The following is a 15573-nucleotide window of genomic DNA, read 5'->3' as shown; positions in this document are numbered from 1 at the left end:
TTAGGGAAAGACTAGAAAAATGATGGGTTGGAGGAGGTAAATATTTGAGTCTTCTATTTTGAACATACTTCATTTGAGATGGATTTAGATGTTCAGGGGTCCCTGTTAGGGAGTCAGTTGGATATAGGAATCTGGAGCTCAATAGAAAGGCCTGAGCTAGAAATAAACAGTAGATTTAGAAGTCATATGCCTATAGATAGTAAAGTTGTGAAACTAGATGAGAGCTTTAGGGGAGAGTAAAGTCAGAAAAAAAAAACAGACTAGGAAGGGAGCCCTGGGGCACTATAACATTTAAAGAAGTAGAGAAGGAACCATAAAGGAGATTGAGAATTTATCAGTGAAGTAGGAAGAAAAGCATAATTATGGTGGTACAGAAGTCAAGAGAATAGTGATTCAAGAAAATAAAGAGTGGTAAACTGCATTGAATACAGCTGAGCATTTGATATATATGAGGACAGAGAAATTACTTTTGCTTTGGGAAGATGGGGGTGGGTGGCTCTTACTAAGACCTTGTTAAGAGCAGTGCCATACTGAAGCAGATTTAGGAGAAAACAGAAGTGGAGACAATGACAATAGAACCTTAAGAAATTTTTCTGTGAAGAGCAATAGCTTGGTGGGAACGTGAGGTCATGAAGTTTTCTTTAATAAATAGGATGCATTTTTATGCTGATGGAAATGACAGATTGGTGATGCAGAGTACAATTATATACGTTAAGTCCTTGAGAAATCAGGGGACTGGGATTCAAAGCACAAATGAAGGAGGTGGCCTTTGACAGGAGAAAGAATACTTCATCCATTATAATAATCTAACACATATTATTGAATATTAAGGTAATATTCAAAACACCTTACATGTATTTGCTTAATCTTCAGAACAGCCCTGTGAGGTAGATACTATTATTGCCCTCATTCACGTTAGAAATGAAAAAAACAACACACACACAAAACCAAGGCATAGAAAGTTTAAATAACATACTCAACGTCACACAGCTAGTAAAAGGTAGAGTCAGGATTTGAACATTGAGAGTATGGCATTAGATCCCATACCCTTAAACATTCATGATGTGTATGGTAAATGGAGGAAGGTAGAATATAGGCACAAATGTAAATAGATGGTAGATTTGGTGATGAAAAGATGAGGAAATTCTCACCTGATTGCTTTTATTTTCTCAACGAAATATGAAGCAAGGTCCTCATGAATATCTATGGATCTGTCCCATTTCTTTTTTTTTTTTTTAATGGAATGTATTGGGGTGACATTGGTTAATAAAATTATATAGGTTTCAGGTGTACAATTATGTAATACATCTGTATATTGTATTATGTGTTCACCAACCAAAGTCAAGTCTCCTTCCATTTTCATTTATCCCCTCTTTACCCTCTTCTACCTCCCCCACTCCCCTTTTGGTCTGGTAATCTCCATACTTTGGTCTGTGTCTATGAGGGTTTTGTGTGTGTTTTTTTTTTTTTCTTAATCCCCTCACCTTTCTCACCCAGCCCCCCAACCTCCCTCCCCTCTGACACTTGTCAGTTTTCTGTATCTATGCATCTATTTCTATTGTTTATTTTGTTTATTAGATTCCACATATAAATGAAATCATATAGTATCTGTCTTTCTCTGACTGGCTTATTTCACTTAGCATAACACTCTCCAGGTGCATCCATGCCATCACAATGTCCCATTTCTTTTAATGTGAACATGTTTTATTGTATGGTACCACAATTTCATTACTTAACTAAGCAGTCCCTATTAATGAACTTTTAAGTTGTTTCCAGGTCTTTGCTGTTACAATGCTGTACTGAATATTCTTGTATATATTTCTTTGAGCATAAGTATTTCTGTATAAAAGATTTCTGGAAGTAGATTTTCTAGACTTTACAAATAAAATTTTAATATATATTGTCAAATTGCCCTCCCAAAAGGTTATACTTATTTATACTCCCATCCAATGTGTCTATTTTCCATACCCTTGAAACATTTGGTATTATTAAACTTTATATTTGACATTCTGAAAGGTTATAAAAAGATAACACTTAGTGCCCAGATCTTGGTTTCTAAAGACCATTTTTCCAATAAAAGGAGCTAGGGCTCCATATAGAATAGTAGATTCCAGCACTGGGGAAGAGAAAATATAACGTGATCTTGGAAGACCTTGTGGAAGTCAAAAATGGAAACGTCAAAATTACATATAATCTCCTAATTGGCAAAGGTGAAACGCCTTGAGCAATAAAATAAAGATGAAATTAGGTTATAAATCATAGAATAAACATCTATTAGTCCATGATGATAGAAATGAGTAAATAAATGGGGGAGATAGGATGTCTTCCTTACAGAATTTCAGCTAATAAATATAGAAGAAATGAAATAGAAAATCACCACTAGATAACCACCACAGTAGCAACTGTCACCATCAAGAAGAGCCTTTGATGAATGCCAAAATTAGTGAGGGAAAGTATGATTGGAAACAGGATATTTGAATGGTCTCAATGTACCTTCCTACAATATATTTATTATAAAGAAGAAAACAGTAACTTTACAGGGAAGAGGTACAGCATTCACAACTTTAACCGAGTGATAACCAAGGTTAACATCACCAGTATTAAGCCATATCAGCAAGTACCTCCTGATATAATGCACTAAAAAGGGCACATCACTTCTGTAGTATTCTTACCAAAAATGCATAACTTCAATCTAATTATAGAGAAACATCAGACAAACCCCAATTTTGGACATTCTACAAAATAACAGACCAGTACGCTTCCAAATTGTCATGGTCATCAAAGACTGAGAACTGTCACAGATAGGAATGGAATAAGAATACATGAAAAAATGCAATGTGGGATCCTGGATTTGATCCTAAAATGATCTAACCACTATACAGTACACCTGGAACTAATACAAAATAATACTGAATGTAAACTGTAATTAAAATAAAAATTAAAAGGATCCTGGATTTGGATCATTAAAGGACATTAGTGGGACAAATGGAAAACACCAACTGTAAATTAGTTAACACTACTGTATCAGTATTATTTTCCTGGTTTTGATAACTGTACTATAGTTATGTGAGATGCTAACATTAGGGGAAATTGGGTGAAGGATATATGGGAGCTCTTTTACTATTTTTGTGACTTTTAAGAGAGCTTGTTGTCCTAATGTGTATTTTTTTTCTTAGCTTACCAGGCATTTATATTTGTTTCTATAAATGTTCTTTTCGTTTACCTACTTTTTTGTAGGATTATTGACTTTTCTATATTAAGAAAATTGTATACATTTTATGTTAAGGAAATTATCTCATGTGTAACAAATTATTTTCCTCTTTCTGTTTTTTTTTTTTTTTTTTTTTTTTTTTTTTTTAATGGTAGGTTTGTATGTGTCGATTTCTGCTGACCTGTGGGTAGAAAATAAGGAAGAATGCCAAGTGGCGTTAAGTCTTCAACAGTAATCAAAGACCACAGAATAGGAACACTACATTATGGAAATAACTTTGAGAAACTTTTTCTTTCCTCCATTAAAAATTACATTTATTTTAAAATTTACATACAGTAAAATTAATCTTTTTTGGTGTACAATTATATAAGCTTTGACAAATGCATACACTCAGGTAACTATAATCAAGACACAGAAAATTCCATTATTGAAACAAATCCCTTATGCTACCATTTTGTAATTAGTCTTCCTTTTTTAACCCCTGACATCCACTGATTTCTTTTCCTATAGTTTTCTTTTCCAGAATATCATATAAATGGAATCAAACAGTAAGTAGCATTTTGAGTTTGGCTTCGTTCACTTAGTAAAATGCACTTGAGATTCATCCAAGTTGTTGCATGTATCATTGTTCATCATAGTTTTTATTGCTAAGATTCCACTGCATGGATATACCACAGTTTATATATGCACCAGTTGAGGATCATCCTCCACTTTTATTTTCCTCTATTGTTAGTGGTCATAGGTCTAGTAAAGGGCATAGGTAAGGTTTTCTTCCCAACAGGAAGAAATTCCTTCTGAAAAGTCCAGGTTAGAAGTATAATGCTGTGTAACATGTGCAAGAGGTTATAACAGGATAACTTACTTCTTGTCCCTTAAACTATATTTAAAATTGGAGATTTCATCCTAAGTGAACAGTATATCAAAGGAATAAGGGTTTGTCCTGAGTATAGTTAGATGATATCCTCAGAGCAGATCTGACAAATATTCTGGAAAGCATCATTGGCAGAGTATTTAAAACAACTTTTTTAAATTAAAAAAATGCTGAAATAGTAAAAATCACCTCAAACTATATCACTTAAAAAATTTCATAAAGCAAAAGTCCCCTTTCAGCTCATCCAATCCCACCTCTAAAAGGTTTACAATTTGGTATGTATATTTCCCAGCTTTATCCTAAATTTATTTAGATCTATTTATACATATACCATATATATATACACACAAATGCATTTGTTTACAAAAATGTATTCATATTATACAGTTGACCCTTGAACAACGTGGGAGTTAGGGACACCAACATCCCACGCAGTCAGAAATCCACATGCATGTAACTTTTGACTCCCCAGAAACCTAGTTGTCCCTGGGTATCCGTGAGGGATTGGTTCCAGAACACCCTGAAAATACTAAAATCCATGGATGCTCAAAAATAAAAAAAATAAAATAAAATCCATGGATGCTAAAGTCCCATATATAAAATGGTGTAGATCAATGCATAGTCAGCCCTCTGCTTCCATGGACTCCCAGCCACAGATTGAAACATTACAGGTATTTATTGGAAAAAAAAAAAAATTATGTACAAATGAACCTGCATAGTTCAAACCCATGCTGTTTAAGGATCATCTGTACATATTTCTTGCTTTTTAATTTAAAGTAAAATCCTGGACACCATATAGTTCAGAATGTATTCATAGATATACCCCATTATCTTAATGGCTGTATAGTATTCCACTAAATGGATATTCCACAATTTATTTATCCATTCTCCTACTGCTGGACATTTGGATTGTATTCAATTTCTTTTTTTGTGATTTTGAGATATAATTCACATACCATAAAATTTACCCATTTAAAGTTTAAAATCATGGTTTGTAGTATATTCAGTCCTGTACAATCATCACAGTCAGTTTTAGAACATTTTCATCAACTTCTAAAGAAATCTCACACACTTCAGCTATCACCCCCTAGCCCTAAGCAATCACTAATCCATTTTCTGTCTCTATATTTGCCAATTCTGGACATTTCATATAAATGGAATCATATAACATAGTCTTTTTGTTACTGTTAATTCATTTAGCATGTTTTCAGGGTTTTTCCATGTTGTAATACTTTTCAGAAGTGTTCCCTCCTCTTACTTTTTGGAAGAGTTTGTGAAGAATCTGTATTAATTATTCTTTAACGTTTACTAGAATTCATCTGAGAAGACTTTTAAGCCTAGCCTTTTCTTTGTGGGTACTAAAAAAAATTACTAATTAACGTTTTTACTTGTTACAGGTCTTTTCAGAATTTTTTCATTGGCTTCAGTATTTTGTGTATTATATTTATTGGCATACAATTATTCATAGTGTTACTTCATAATTTTTATTTCTATAAGGTTAGTAGTAATGTTCCTCCTTCACTTCTGATTCTAGTAATTTGGATTTTTTTTCCTGGCCAGTCTCTGAAAAGGTATGTAATTTTTGTTGAGCTTTTTATAAAATCAATTTTGGTTTCATTGACTTTACTGTTATTCTAGTCTCCATATCATTTATTTAATTAAACATTTTTCTTCCTTCTGCTTGCTCTAGGTTTAGTTTGCTCGTCTTTTTCCAGTGTCTTAAGGTATAAATAAGGTTAGTGATATGTGATCTTTTAAAAATATAGGCATTTGTACTTACAGTTTTTTAAGTATTGCTTTAAGTGCATCCCATAAGTCTTGGTATGTTGTGTCTTCATTTTAATACACCTCAAAAGATTTCCTAATTTCCCTTGTGATTTCTTCTTTAACCCACTGATCACTTAGAAGTGTGTTTAATTCATATTTGTGAGTTTTCTAATTCTGTTATTGATTTCTAGTTTCAGTCTATGTGGTCAGAAAACATACTTTGCATGACTTCAGTCCACTTAAATTTGAGGTCTGTTTTATGGTCTATCCTGAGGATGTTTCATGTGCACTAGACAAGAATGTGTATTTTGCTCTTGTTGGGTGAAGTGTTCTATAGATCTCCTTAAGATCTACATGATTTTATGTGGTATTTAATGAACAAAATAAACCAATGGACAAAAAAGATCCAGAGACATAGAAGCAGGGAACAGATTGATGAATCTCAGAGGGAAGGCAGGGGTGGGTGGGTGGATAGAGATTAACCTAAGAACTTATATGCATATATGCATAAACCACGGAAACAGACAACAGTGTGGTGAAGGGCTGGGGGGGAGGGTGGAGAGGGTCAATGGGGGGAAAAAAGGGGACATTTGTAATACTTTCAACAATAAAGATAAATTAAAAAATAAAGATCTACATGATTTATAGCATTTTTCAAGTCTTCTAATTCTCTGTTTGTCTTCTATCTTCTGTCTAGTTATTCTATTATTGAAAATGGGGTACCAAATTCCCCAATTGTTATTGTAGACTTATATATTTCTCCCTTTATTTCAGTTTTTGATTCATGTATTTTGGTGCTTTGTTGTTAGGTGCATATACATTTATAATTTTTATATTTTTCTGATGTATTGACTCTTTTATCATTATAAAATGTCACGCATTGACTCTAGTGACAGTCATTGTTTTAAAGTGTATTTTGCCTGATATTAGTATGGTCACTCCAGCTTTCTTATAGTTGCCATTTGCCTGATCTTTCTTTCTATCCTTTTACCTTTGTTTGTACCTCTTAACCTACAAGTATGACTCTCATAAATAGTATAGAGGTAAATCTTGTTTTTTCCTCAGGCTGACAACCTCTGCCTTTTCATTGCATTGTTTAATCCATTCATAGTTATTATTCACATAGGTGTATTTAAGACTGCAATTTTACTATTTGTTTTCTATATGTCTCAAATTTTTTGTTTTTGTTTCTCCATTTCTCCCTCTGCATTGCTTTAGATTGAAATTTTTCTAATACAGCATTTAAATTTCTTTAATAATATCTTCACTATGTATTTTCAGTTATTTCCTTAGTGGTTGCTCTAAGGCTTACCATGCACATCTTAACTAAATTGTCTTCAGATATATACTAATTTCGATGAGATATAAAAACCTTAATCCTATATAAACCTATTCCTTTCCCTACTTCATGATATTATTGTTTTACATATTATTTTTACATGTTATAAACATAACAATACATTGTTATAATTATTACTTAACATAATTTTATGTCTTTTGAAGAAGTTGAAATAAGAAAGCAGAGCAAGTATATATTTATAGCTTTTTTATATTAACCTTATTTCCCATTTTCTTATTTCCTTCATTTGATCCAGTGGATTTGAGTTACCATCTGAAGTCACTTCGTTAGTCCAATATAGTTTTGCTTCCACCCACCTCCTTTGTCCTGTTATTGGCAAATATATTACAGTTTCACATGTTACAGGCCCTAAAATGCAACTACATACATACTGTTTTATAAAATTTATTTTTAAATCAATTAAAATAAAGGAAAATGCACTTAAACTGTCTTTTATAATTACATAATTAAATTTACCCGTGGTATTTTTTGTATGTGTAGATTCAAATTACTGTCTGAGGTCACTTGCTTTCCACCTGAAGAACTTCCTTTAATATTTCCTGTAAATCAGGTGTGCCAGCAACAAATTCTCCCAGTTTTTATTATATGGGAATGTCTTTGTTTCATCTTCATTTTTGAAAAATAGTTTTATTGGATGTAGGATTCTATAGTGACAGTTTTTTTCTTTGAGCACTTTGGATATGTTATCCCACTGCCACCTCCATTGTTTCTGATGAGAAGTCAGCTGTTAATCTTATTGGTGTTCCATTGAAAGTGATGCTTCATTTTTTTCATGTTGCTTCCAAGACTCTCTGTGTTTTAGCATTTTATTATAACACATTTGTGGGTTTCTTTGTTTACCCTACTTGGGGTTTGCTGAGATCCGTGGATGTGAAGATAATGCTTCTCATTAAATTTGGGATGTTTATAGCCATTATTTGTTAGAATATTTTTTCTGCTTTCTTTCTCTTCTCTTTTTTTCTGGTACTCCCATTACAAGTATGTTGGAGTACTTAATGATTGTATACTCTGTTCAATTTTTTTCATTATTTTTTCTTTCTGTTCTTCAACCTGTATACTATTATCTCATTTAATTCTTACAACCCAATGAGGTAAGTAGTATTAGTATCCTCATTTTATAGATGAGAAAACTGAGGCTCAGACTAAGTGACTTGCCCAGTTCATGGAGTGGTAAATGTGGCTGTGAAGTTCAAACACAGTTCTGAGGCCAAAGTTTGTACTACCTCCTCTATACCATATTATCTTTCTAGTCTCCAGCAACTATAAACAAACAACTGGGGAATTTGGGACTGGCTACCTCTCTTCTAGAGAGCTCTTTCTTCCCATCTCCCCTTTAGTATTTTTGCTAGTATACTCTTCTTCTAAAAGGCATATACCTAATATCTAACATATCTTAAATGTTTATTTGATGTTTATTGCTTTGAATTCAATGATTACTGAATGGTAGCTAGTTTAATGACCAGGAGAATATCACTATTTAGATCTCGATGCTTCATTAGAAAAATATATGGCTTTTTGAAGACATTGATAACTTAATAGAAAGTATTCATTAAATATGTATACTGACTTATGAAACTACCTATTATTACTGCTGATAGTTCTTATTTAACAACATTTGTTAATGTTTAGGCCTGAGTCCTGGTCATTTATTTACTACATGAATACAATGAGGGACAAATGGACTCTAATAAATAAATATTTCAACATTTAGTTTTTTTAGTTCTGCACATAGGTGGCAGTCTTGGAAAGAATGTTATCTCTAGGAATAGGTATTAAGACCACAGATCAACTATGAAGATTTAAAAAAAATCCTTGGAAATAATCCTTTGCAATTTATCCTGAGAAAATGATACTCTTTGTACTCTACCCTTCACACTCAGTATCTTGTCTGTCCTATATAGTCTTTGAATATAGAAAGTGTTTTTTACCAATTCTTCCAAAAGCTAAAGGGATTATCTTAATTAGACTGTTTTCTTCCAGTTTCTCTTCAATTTCAAACACATTGCTATCTATATAGAAATTCTAGATGCAAGATTCTGATCAAGAAAGACTTCCTGGGACTCATAATCTATAGTTCTTCTAGCTACCACTGATTTCTGTAGTGCTTTCTGTAGCAGATGATCTGAGAGAAGCAGCCTGGAGATCAGACTGTTGCTTTTTGTTCTTTCCAAATTCTATCACCAAAATTTTCCCATGTAGTTTATATCCATTTATTAGATGAAACGCTTGCCATGCTATCTCCTTATCTAAAAGGAAAAAAAAAAAAACAATTTACACAGGGTTTAATAATCCAATTCTATTCCCAGTTTACTTTATGTTTTTTTTTTGCCTTGGGAGGCTATAAGGCCATATAGCTATTTGATTTTATTATCTTTTCCATAATCTCAAATTTGTATAACTCAACAAGATTAAACTAATGGCTAAGAATAATGACTAGAAAAACTTGAAATGGGTTTGAGAGTGCCTTGTAATTTAAAGATATAGGTAAAGAAACAAGAATATAGACAGTGTGTTAAAGAAGGCTAAGCTATAACTACTAATACACAAGCCTCTATCTTAGATAACAGATTATAGGTATTGTGAGAATAAAATCATTTTCAAAATGGGCAACACAAATAGAAGAGGTTATCGTGGTATTAAGGTCATTTTGCTACTTTCATCTTTTGATAGGACAGTGATTGTGGGAGCCCTCATTGAGATAAATAAGTGTAATAATTAATCCTCATAAGCACATGAAACTTGAGATGTGAGAGTAGTGTACAACAGTAGTATTCAACTAATGTGTCTCAGACCCTTGATGTGGGAAATCAGGAAGGAGTGGAATTATTGATGGGAGTCTGTGAAATCAAAAGTAGACAAGCAATATCTTTAGGCTGAACCAATTTATATCACAATTTATGTATGTACTATAAATTTTTAAATGTGGATAGCTGCTATTATGATTAGTAAAACAGCTATCCATTTGAAAGAACTTAATTTATAAAGCCTTTTTATTATATATTTTTCTTAATTAATGCATATTAGGTGGGGGAGATCCATGAACTATTTTTTAAGTTTAAAAAGGGTCCTCACACTTAAAAAGACTAAAAAGCACTAGTGTATATCACCCACAAACCTTTAATAAGATAGCAAAGATGGTATAAGACTATTGGAGTTTGGAACTGCTCAAGTGTAAATCATTTGCCTTTACATAGGTTACTAGACTGTTTATAAGTGATGATAGTTTAGGAATGATGAAAAGTACAGCTCATAACCAGCCGCTACCCCCCTCCCCCCCCAAAAAAATGATAGCCTGGTCTGTCACAGAAACTGAAATTCCTGTATTACTGATCCCTTTGGATTAGGATACTGAAATCACATGTTAAGATGCAAACTAGTTATAAGAATATATCACCATCCACTAACTATGAATTACTAGTGAATCAGCATATTAGCTTGCAGTCTCTTAGTCCTAAAGGAATAGGGCATTATGTAAGTGTAAGTGTTCTGATCGGAATACCAATATATCAATAAGAAATATAATTATAACTTGGACTACAAATACTATTGTGAGCAAGGGTAAAGTAAAGTTTTTAAAGGTAAAGTTAATTTTGATAAAGTGAGAAGAAAGTAACAAGACTGGGGAAAATTGAAGACAATGGAGTAAGGTGGTCATGCACAGTAAACAGAGGAGAGAAAGCACAAAAGGCAGAACAGAGGAACATTGAAAACATTTTGCTTACTTCTCTTCCCTTCTTCCCATGTGCTTATTTAAGCACCTGCTTCTCATGTGTTATAGAGAAATCAAATGATTGTATCTAAATTAGAGAGGGTATAAGTAGTTTCTAATGATAATTCTACAACGCACTAATTAACCAGATAAAGCTACTTACTGGGAAAGGTGATAAAAGCTTGCCCCCTCATTCGGCCAGTCATCATTCGAAATTGAATTAGAGGTCCTTTTTTCTCCTGGAATCGAGCGAACAATGAGACAAGATCTCTTTCGGTCACCCGAGGGCTAAGGTTCTTCAGGTATAACACCTAATGTAAACCGAAGATCAACAGAAATATCACATGAGGGAGGTAAAGCAACTACTTCATTGTGGTTAGAAATCATTAGTTTCAGATATAGATGGTGGATAGAACACATGAATCTAATTTTACTCCCTCCAGAAAAATCTCAAAAACTGTAGTATTTTTTTTTTTTCTTCTCTCTAACAAATCTACAAGGTCAGGAAGAACAAGAAAAGAGATAATAGAAAGAATATTCTGTAAGCTGGAAAATACTAGATTAGTATACTCAAGAAAGCTGAATCTTCAATCAGCAGTGGGAAAAGCCAGAAACCAATCCAATCTACACCTAAGAATTCTAAAACAGTTCAGTAGCTTCATGTATCTCTGGAAATGGATGTAAAGGGATGGGGTTAAGATAAGGTGGGTAGGTTGAAAGCTGCTTAATAACCAACTAGATCTTAAAATATCTGCCCCTACAATATGCTGCTAGGGAAAAGCCACTCCTAATCCTGGTGAATACTGCAGGCTCATTCTCTGAATATAAGGAATGCCAGGCACAGTTGAATGTGTGAATACTGTTTTTTAAAGCAAGATAATTAAGATAAATAATTCATACTAAATGCTGACGACACCCCAGACAGTTTCCCCCATTTGGCTCCTATAATGCTGGTAGTACCCTCCTAAGCAATAGTTTGTTAAGTGTCTTCTCTGACGAATCCGATTAGCCCCAAGAAGAAAGACCTAAAAATACTAATTTTGGATAGGGAATTTCTCCAACAAATGGACCAGCCAGATGACTTTAAAGTGAAGCTCAAAGTTAACAAGGACCACTGATGTACTCAAAGCTCCCAATCTGTTTTTGGCTCCTACTCATAAATATGAGCATGGATTATCAGGCACCTGAGGAAAGCCTCTAATGTGAAAGACAGAGAAAAAAACAAACAGAAATGAAAGCAAATAGGAGAAAACAGAGACCACGCAAAGAAGAAAAAAATCTTCAAAAACCATCATGAATACCCTCAGAGAAATAAGAGACATCATTCTATCTATTAGGAATGGGATGCTATTTTTTTTTTTTTTTTAAAGGACAGTCAAGAAAATAAAAAAGAGCTACTTAATGTGACTTAAGCTCTTATTGGCTTAAAGTAAATTGTTATAACTCTAAGAAATTTGTTATAACTTTAAGTAAGCCAATTGTAACCATAAAAAAATACCTATAAGGAGATACACAAAAGAAAATGAGAGAGGAAAAAGCATATCATTACAAAACAAATCAATGAAACACAAAGGTAGACATTAAGAGAAAAAAGAGGGACAAAGCTACAAGACAGAAAACAACTAATAAATGGCAATAGTAAGTCCTTCCCTATCAATGATGACTTTACATGTAAATGGATTAAACCCTCTTATTGAAGACATACAGTGGCCAAATGAATAAAAAAAGATCCAATGTATGCTGTCTAGAAGAAATTCACTTTAGATATAAGGCCACACATACGCTAAAAATGGATAGAAAAAATATTCCATGTAAATGGCAACAAAAAGAGAGCAGGGGTATCAGACACAATAGACTTTTAAGTCAAAACTGTCACAAGAGACAAAAAAGAACATTATATAATGATAACAGGGTTAATTCCCCAGGAAGATATAACAATTATAAATATATATGCACCCAACATCAGAACACCTAAATGCATGAAGCAAATGTTGAGAGAACTGAAGAGAGAAAATAGCAACACAATAATATTAGATTTCCATACCTTGCTTTCAATAGCAGAAGGAAAACTAGAAAATTCACAAATATGTACAAATTAAACAAATTACTCTTGATCAACTAATGGGTCAAAAAGAAATTAAAAGTGAAATTAGAAAATATTTTGAGACCCCCCCCCAAAAAAATGAAACCATATCATAAAATATATGGGATGTAGCAAGAGCAGTACTAAGAAGGAGGTTTATAGTGATAAATGCCTATATTAAAAAAGAAGAAAAATCTCAAATAAACAACTTTACACCCCAAGAAATAAGAAAAAGAACTAAGCCTAAAGTTAGCAGGAAAAAAAATAGATTAGAGCAGAAATAGACAAAACAGATTATAAAAACAAATTTTAAAAATCAACTAAGTTAGGAGTTAGGTTTTTGTGTGTGTGTGTGTGTGTTTTTTTTTTAATATATCTTTATTGATTTCAGAGAGAGGAAAGGAGAGGGAGAGAGAGAGATAGAAACATCAATGATGAGAGAGTCATTGATCGGCCGCCTCCTGCACGTCCCCAACTGGGAATCGAGCCCACAACCCGGGCATGTGCCCTGACTGGGAATCGAACCCTGATCGCCTGGATCCTAGGTCAACGCTCAACCACTGAGCCACGCCCGGCCGGGCAGGAGTTAGTTTTTTTTAAAGATCAACAAAATTGACTACCTTTAACTGGACTAATAAAAAAGAGAAGACTCAAAATCAGAAATGAAAGAGGGCACATTACAACTAATGCCATAGAAATAAAAAGGATTATAAAAGACTACTATGAACAATTCTGTGCCAACAATGTGGTTAACATGGAAGATAATAAGTTCCTAGAAACATACAACCTATACTAACACTAAATTATGTAGACATAGAAAATCTGAACAGATTTATAACTAATAGTAAGATTGAATCAGTAATCAAAAACCTCCCAACAAGAAAAGCACCAGAACCAGATAGCTTCATGGGTGAACTCTATTAAACACTTAAAGAACTAATGCCAATCCTTTTCAAACTCTTCTAAAATACTGAAGAGGAGGGAACACTTCCAAACTAAGTTTATGAGGCACCATTACCCTGATATGAAAAGCAGAAAAAGACATTCCAAGAAAAGAAAACTACAGAACAATATCCCTGATTAATACAGATGCAGAAATCCTCAACACAAAACTAGTAAGCTAAATTCAAAAGCACATTAAAAGGGTTTTACACCATGACCAAGTGGTATTTATCTCTGGAACATAAGGATGGTTCAGTACATGAAAATCAATAATTGTGACACACCACATTAACAGAATGAAGAATTAAAATCACCTGATCATATCAATTGATGCAGAAGAAGCACTGACAAAGTCTAACACCCTTTCATGATAAGAATGCTCAATAAATTAGGAATAGAAGGAACTTACTTAACTTAATAAAGGCCATATATGAAAAGCCCACAGCAGACCTCATACTCAACAGTGAAACACTTAAATTTGTTCCTCTAAGATTAGAAACAAGGCAAGGATACCCACTCTTCTCACTTCTATTCAACATAGTACTGGAAGTCCTAGCGAGAGCAATTAGACAAGAATAAAGTAAAATAAAAGGCAACCAAATTGGGAAGGAGAAAGTAAAATTATCTCTGTATATGACATAATCCTATGTGTAGAAAACCCTAAAGACTTCACAAAACTGTTAAAAGTAATAAACAAATCCAGTAAAGTTGCAGGATACAAAATCAACAAACAAAAATTAGTAGCATTTTTAAACAATAAACTGAAAAGGAAATCAAGAAAACAATCCCATTTACACTAGCATCAAAAAGAATAATACACTTAGAAATAAAGTTAACCAGGGAGCTGAAAGACTAATACACAGAAAACTATAAAACATTGATGAAAAAAATTGAAAAAGACACAAAGAGACGAAAAGATATTCCATACTTGTGGATTGGAAATATTAATATTGTCAAAATGTCCAAACTACCCAAAGCTATCTACAGATTCAATGCAATACTTATCAAAGTCTCAATGGAAACTTATAAAAAAAATCCTAAAATTCATATGAACCACAAGAGACCCCAACTAGATAAAGCAATATTAAAGAACAAATGAGGAGGCATTGCATTTCCTGATTTTAAACTACAGTTATCAAAACAGTATGGTACTGGTACATACTGACCAGTGTAACGGAATAGAGAGCCTAGAAATAAATCACACATTTGTGGTAAATCGATCTTCAACAAGTGGGGAAAGAATACACAATGGGGAAATAATAGTCTTTTCAATAAATGGTTTTGGGAAAACTGGATAGCCAGTGTAAAAGAATAAAATTGGATGCTTATCTTACACCATAGACAAAAAATAACTTAAAGTAGATTAAAGACTTAAAAATAAGATCTGAAACTCTAAAACTCCCAGAAGAAAAAAATAAGGAAAAAGCTTCTTGGCATTAGCCTTGGCAATGATTTCTTGAATATGACATTAAAAACACAAGCAACAAAAGCAAAAACAGACAAGTAGGGTTACATCAACTAAAAACCCATGCAGCAAAGGAAACAATCAGCAAAGTGAAAAGGCAACCTATGGAATGGGTAAATATATTTGCAAATCATATCGGATAAATGCAAGTCATATATCAGATAA

General features: G+C 33.1%; 1 protein-coding gene across 2 annotated transcripts in view; it reads right to left on the bottom strand.

Annotated features, from left to right (window-relative positions):
* Positions 1–5016: 5016 nt before the first annotated feature.
* The window catches only part of RBM41 (RNA binding motif protein 41), a 61894-nt gene continuing 51337 nt past the window's right edge, over positions 5017–15573 (bottom strand). For both annotated transcript variants that reach the window (XM_087813591.1, XM_016206397.2), the window contains 2 exons: positions 11082–11229; positions 5017–9455 (listed from right to left, as the gene is read on the bottom strand). In XM_087813591.1, the coding sequence (XP_087669717.1) occupies positions 9289–9455; positions 11082–11229 (315 nt within the window). In that variant the 3' untranslated portion in view covers positions 5017–9288. The remainder of the gene's footprint in view (positions 9456–11081; positions 11230–15573) is intronic.

The sequence above is a fragment of the Miniopterus natalensis genome, chromosome X, assembly GCF_054644295.1.
Source record: "Miniopterus natalensis isolate mMinNat1 chromosome X, mMinNat1.hap1, whole genome shotgun sequence".
Lineage (NCBI taxonomy): Eukaryota > Metazoa > Chordata > Mammalia > Chiroptera > Miniopteridae > Miniopterus > Miniopterus natalensis.
This window is presented reverse-complemented; position numbering and strand designations above follow the sequence as displayed.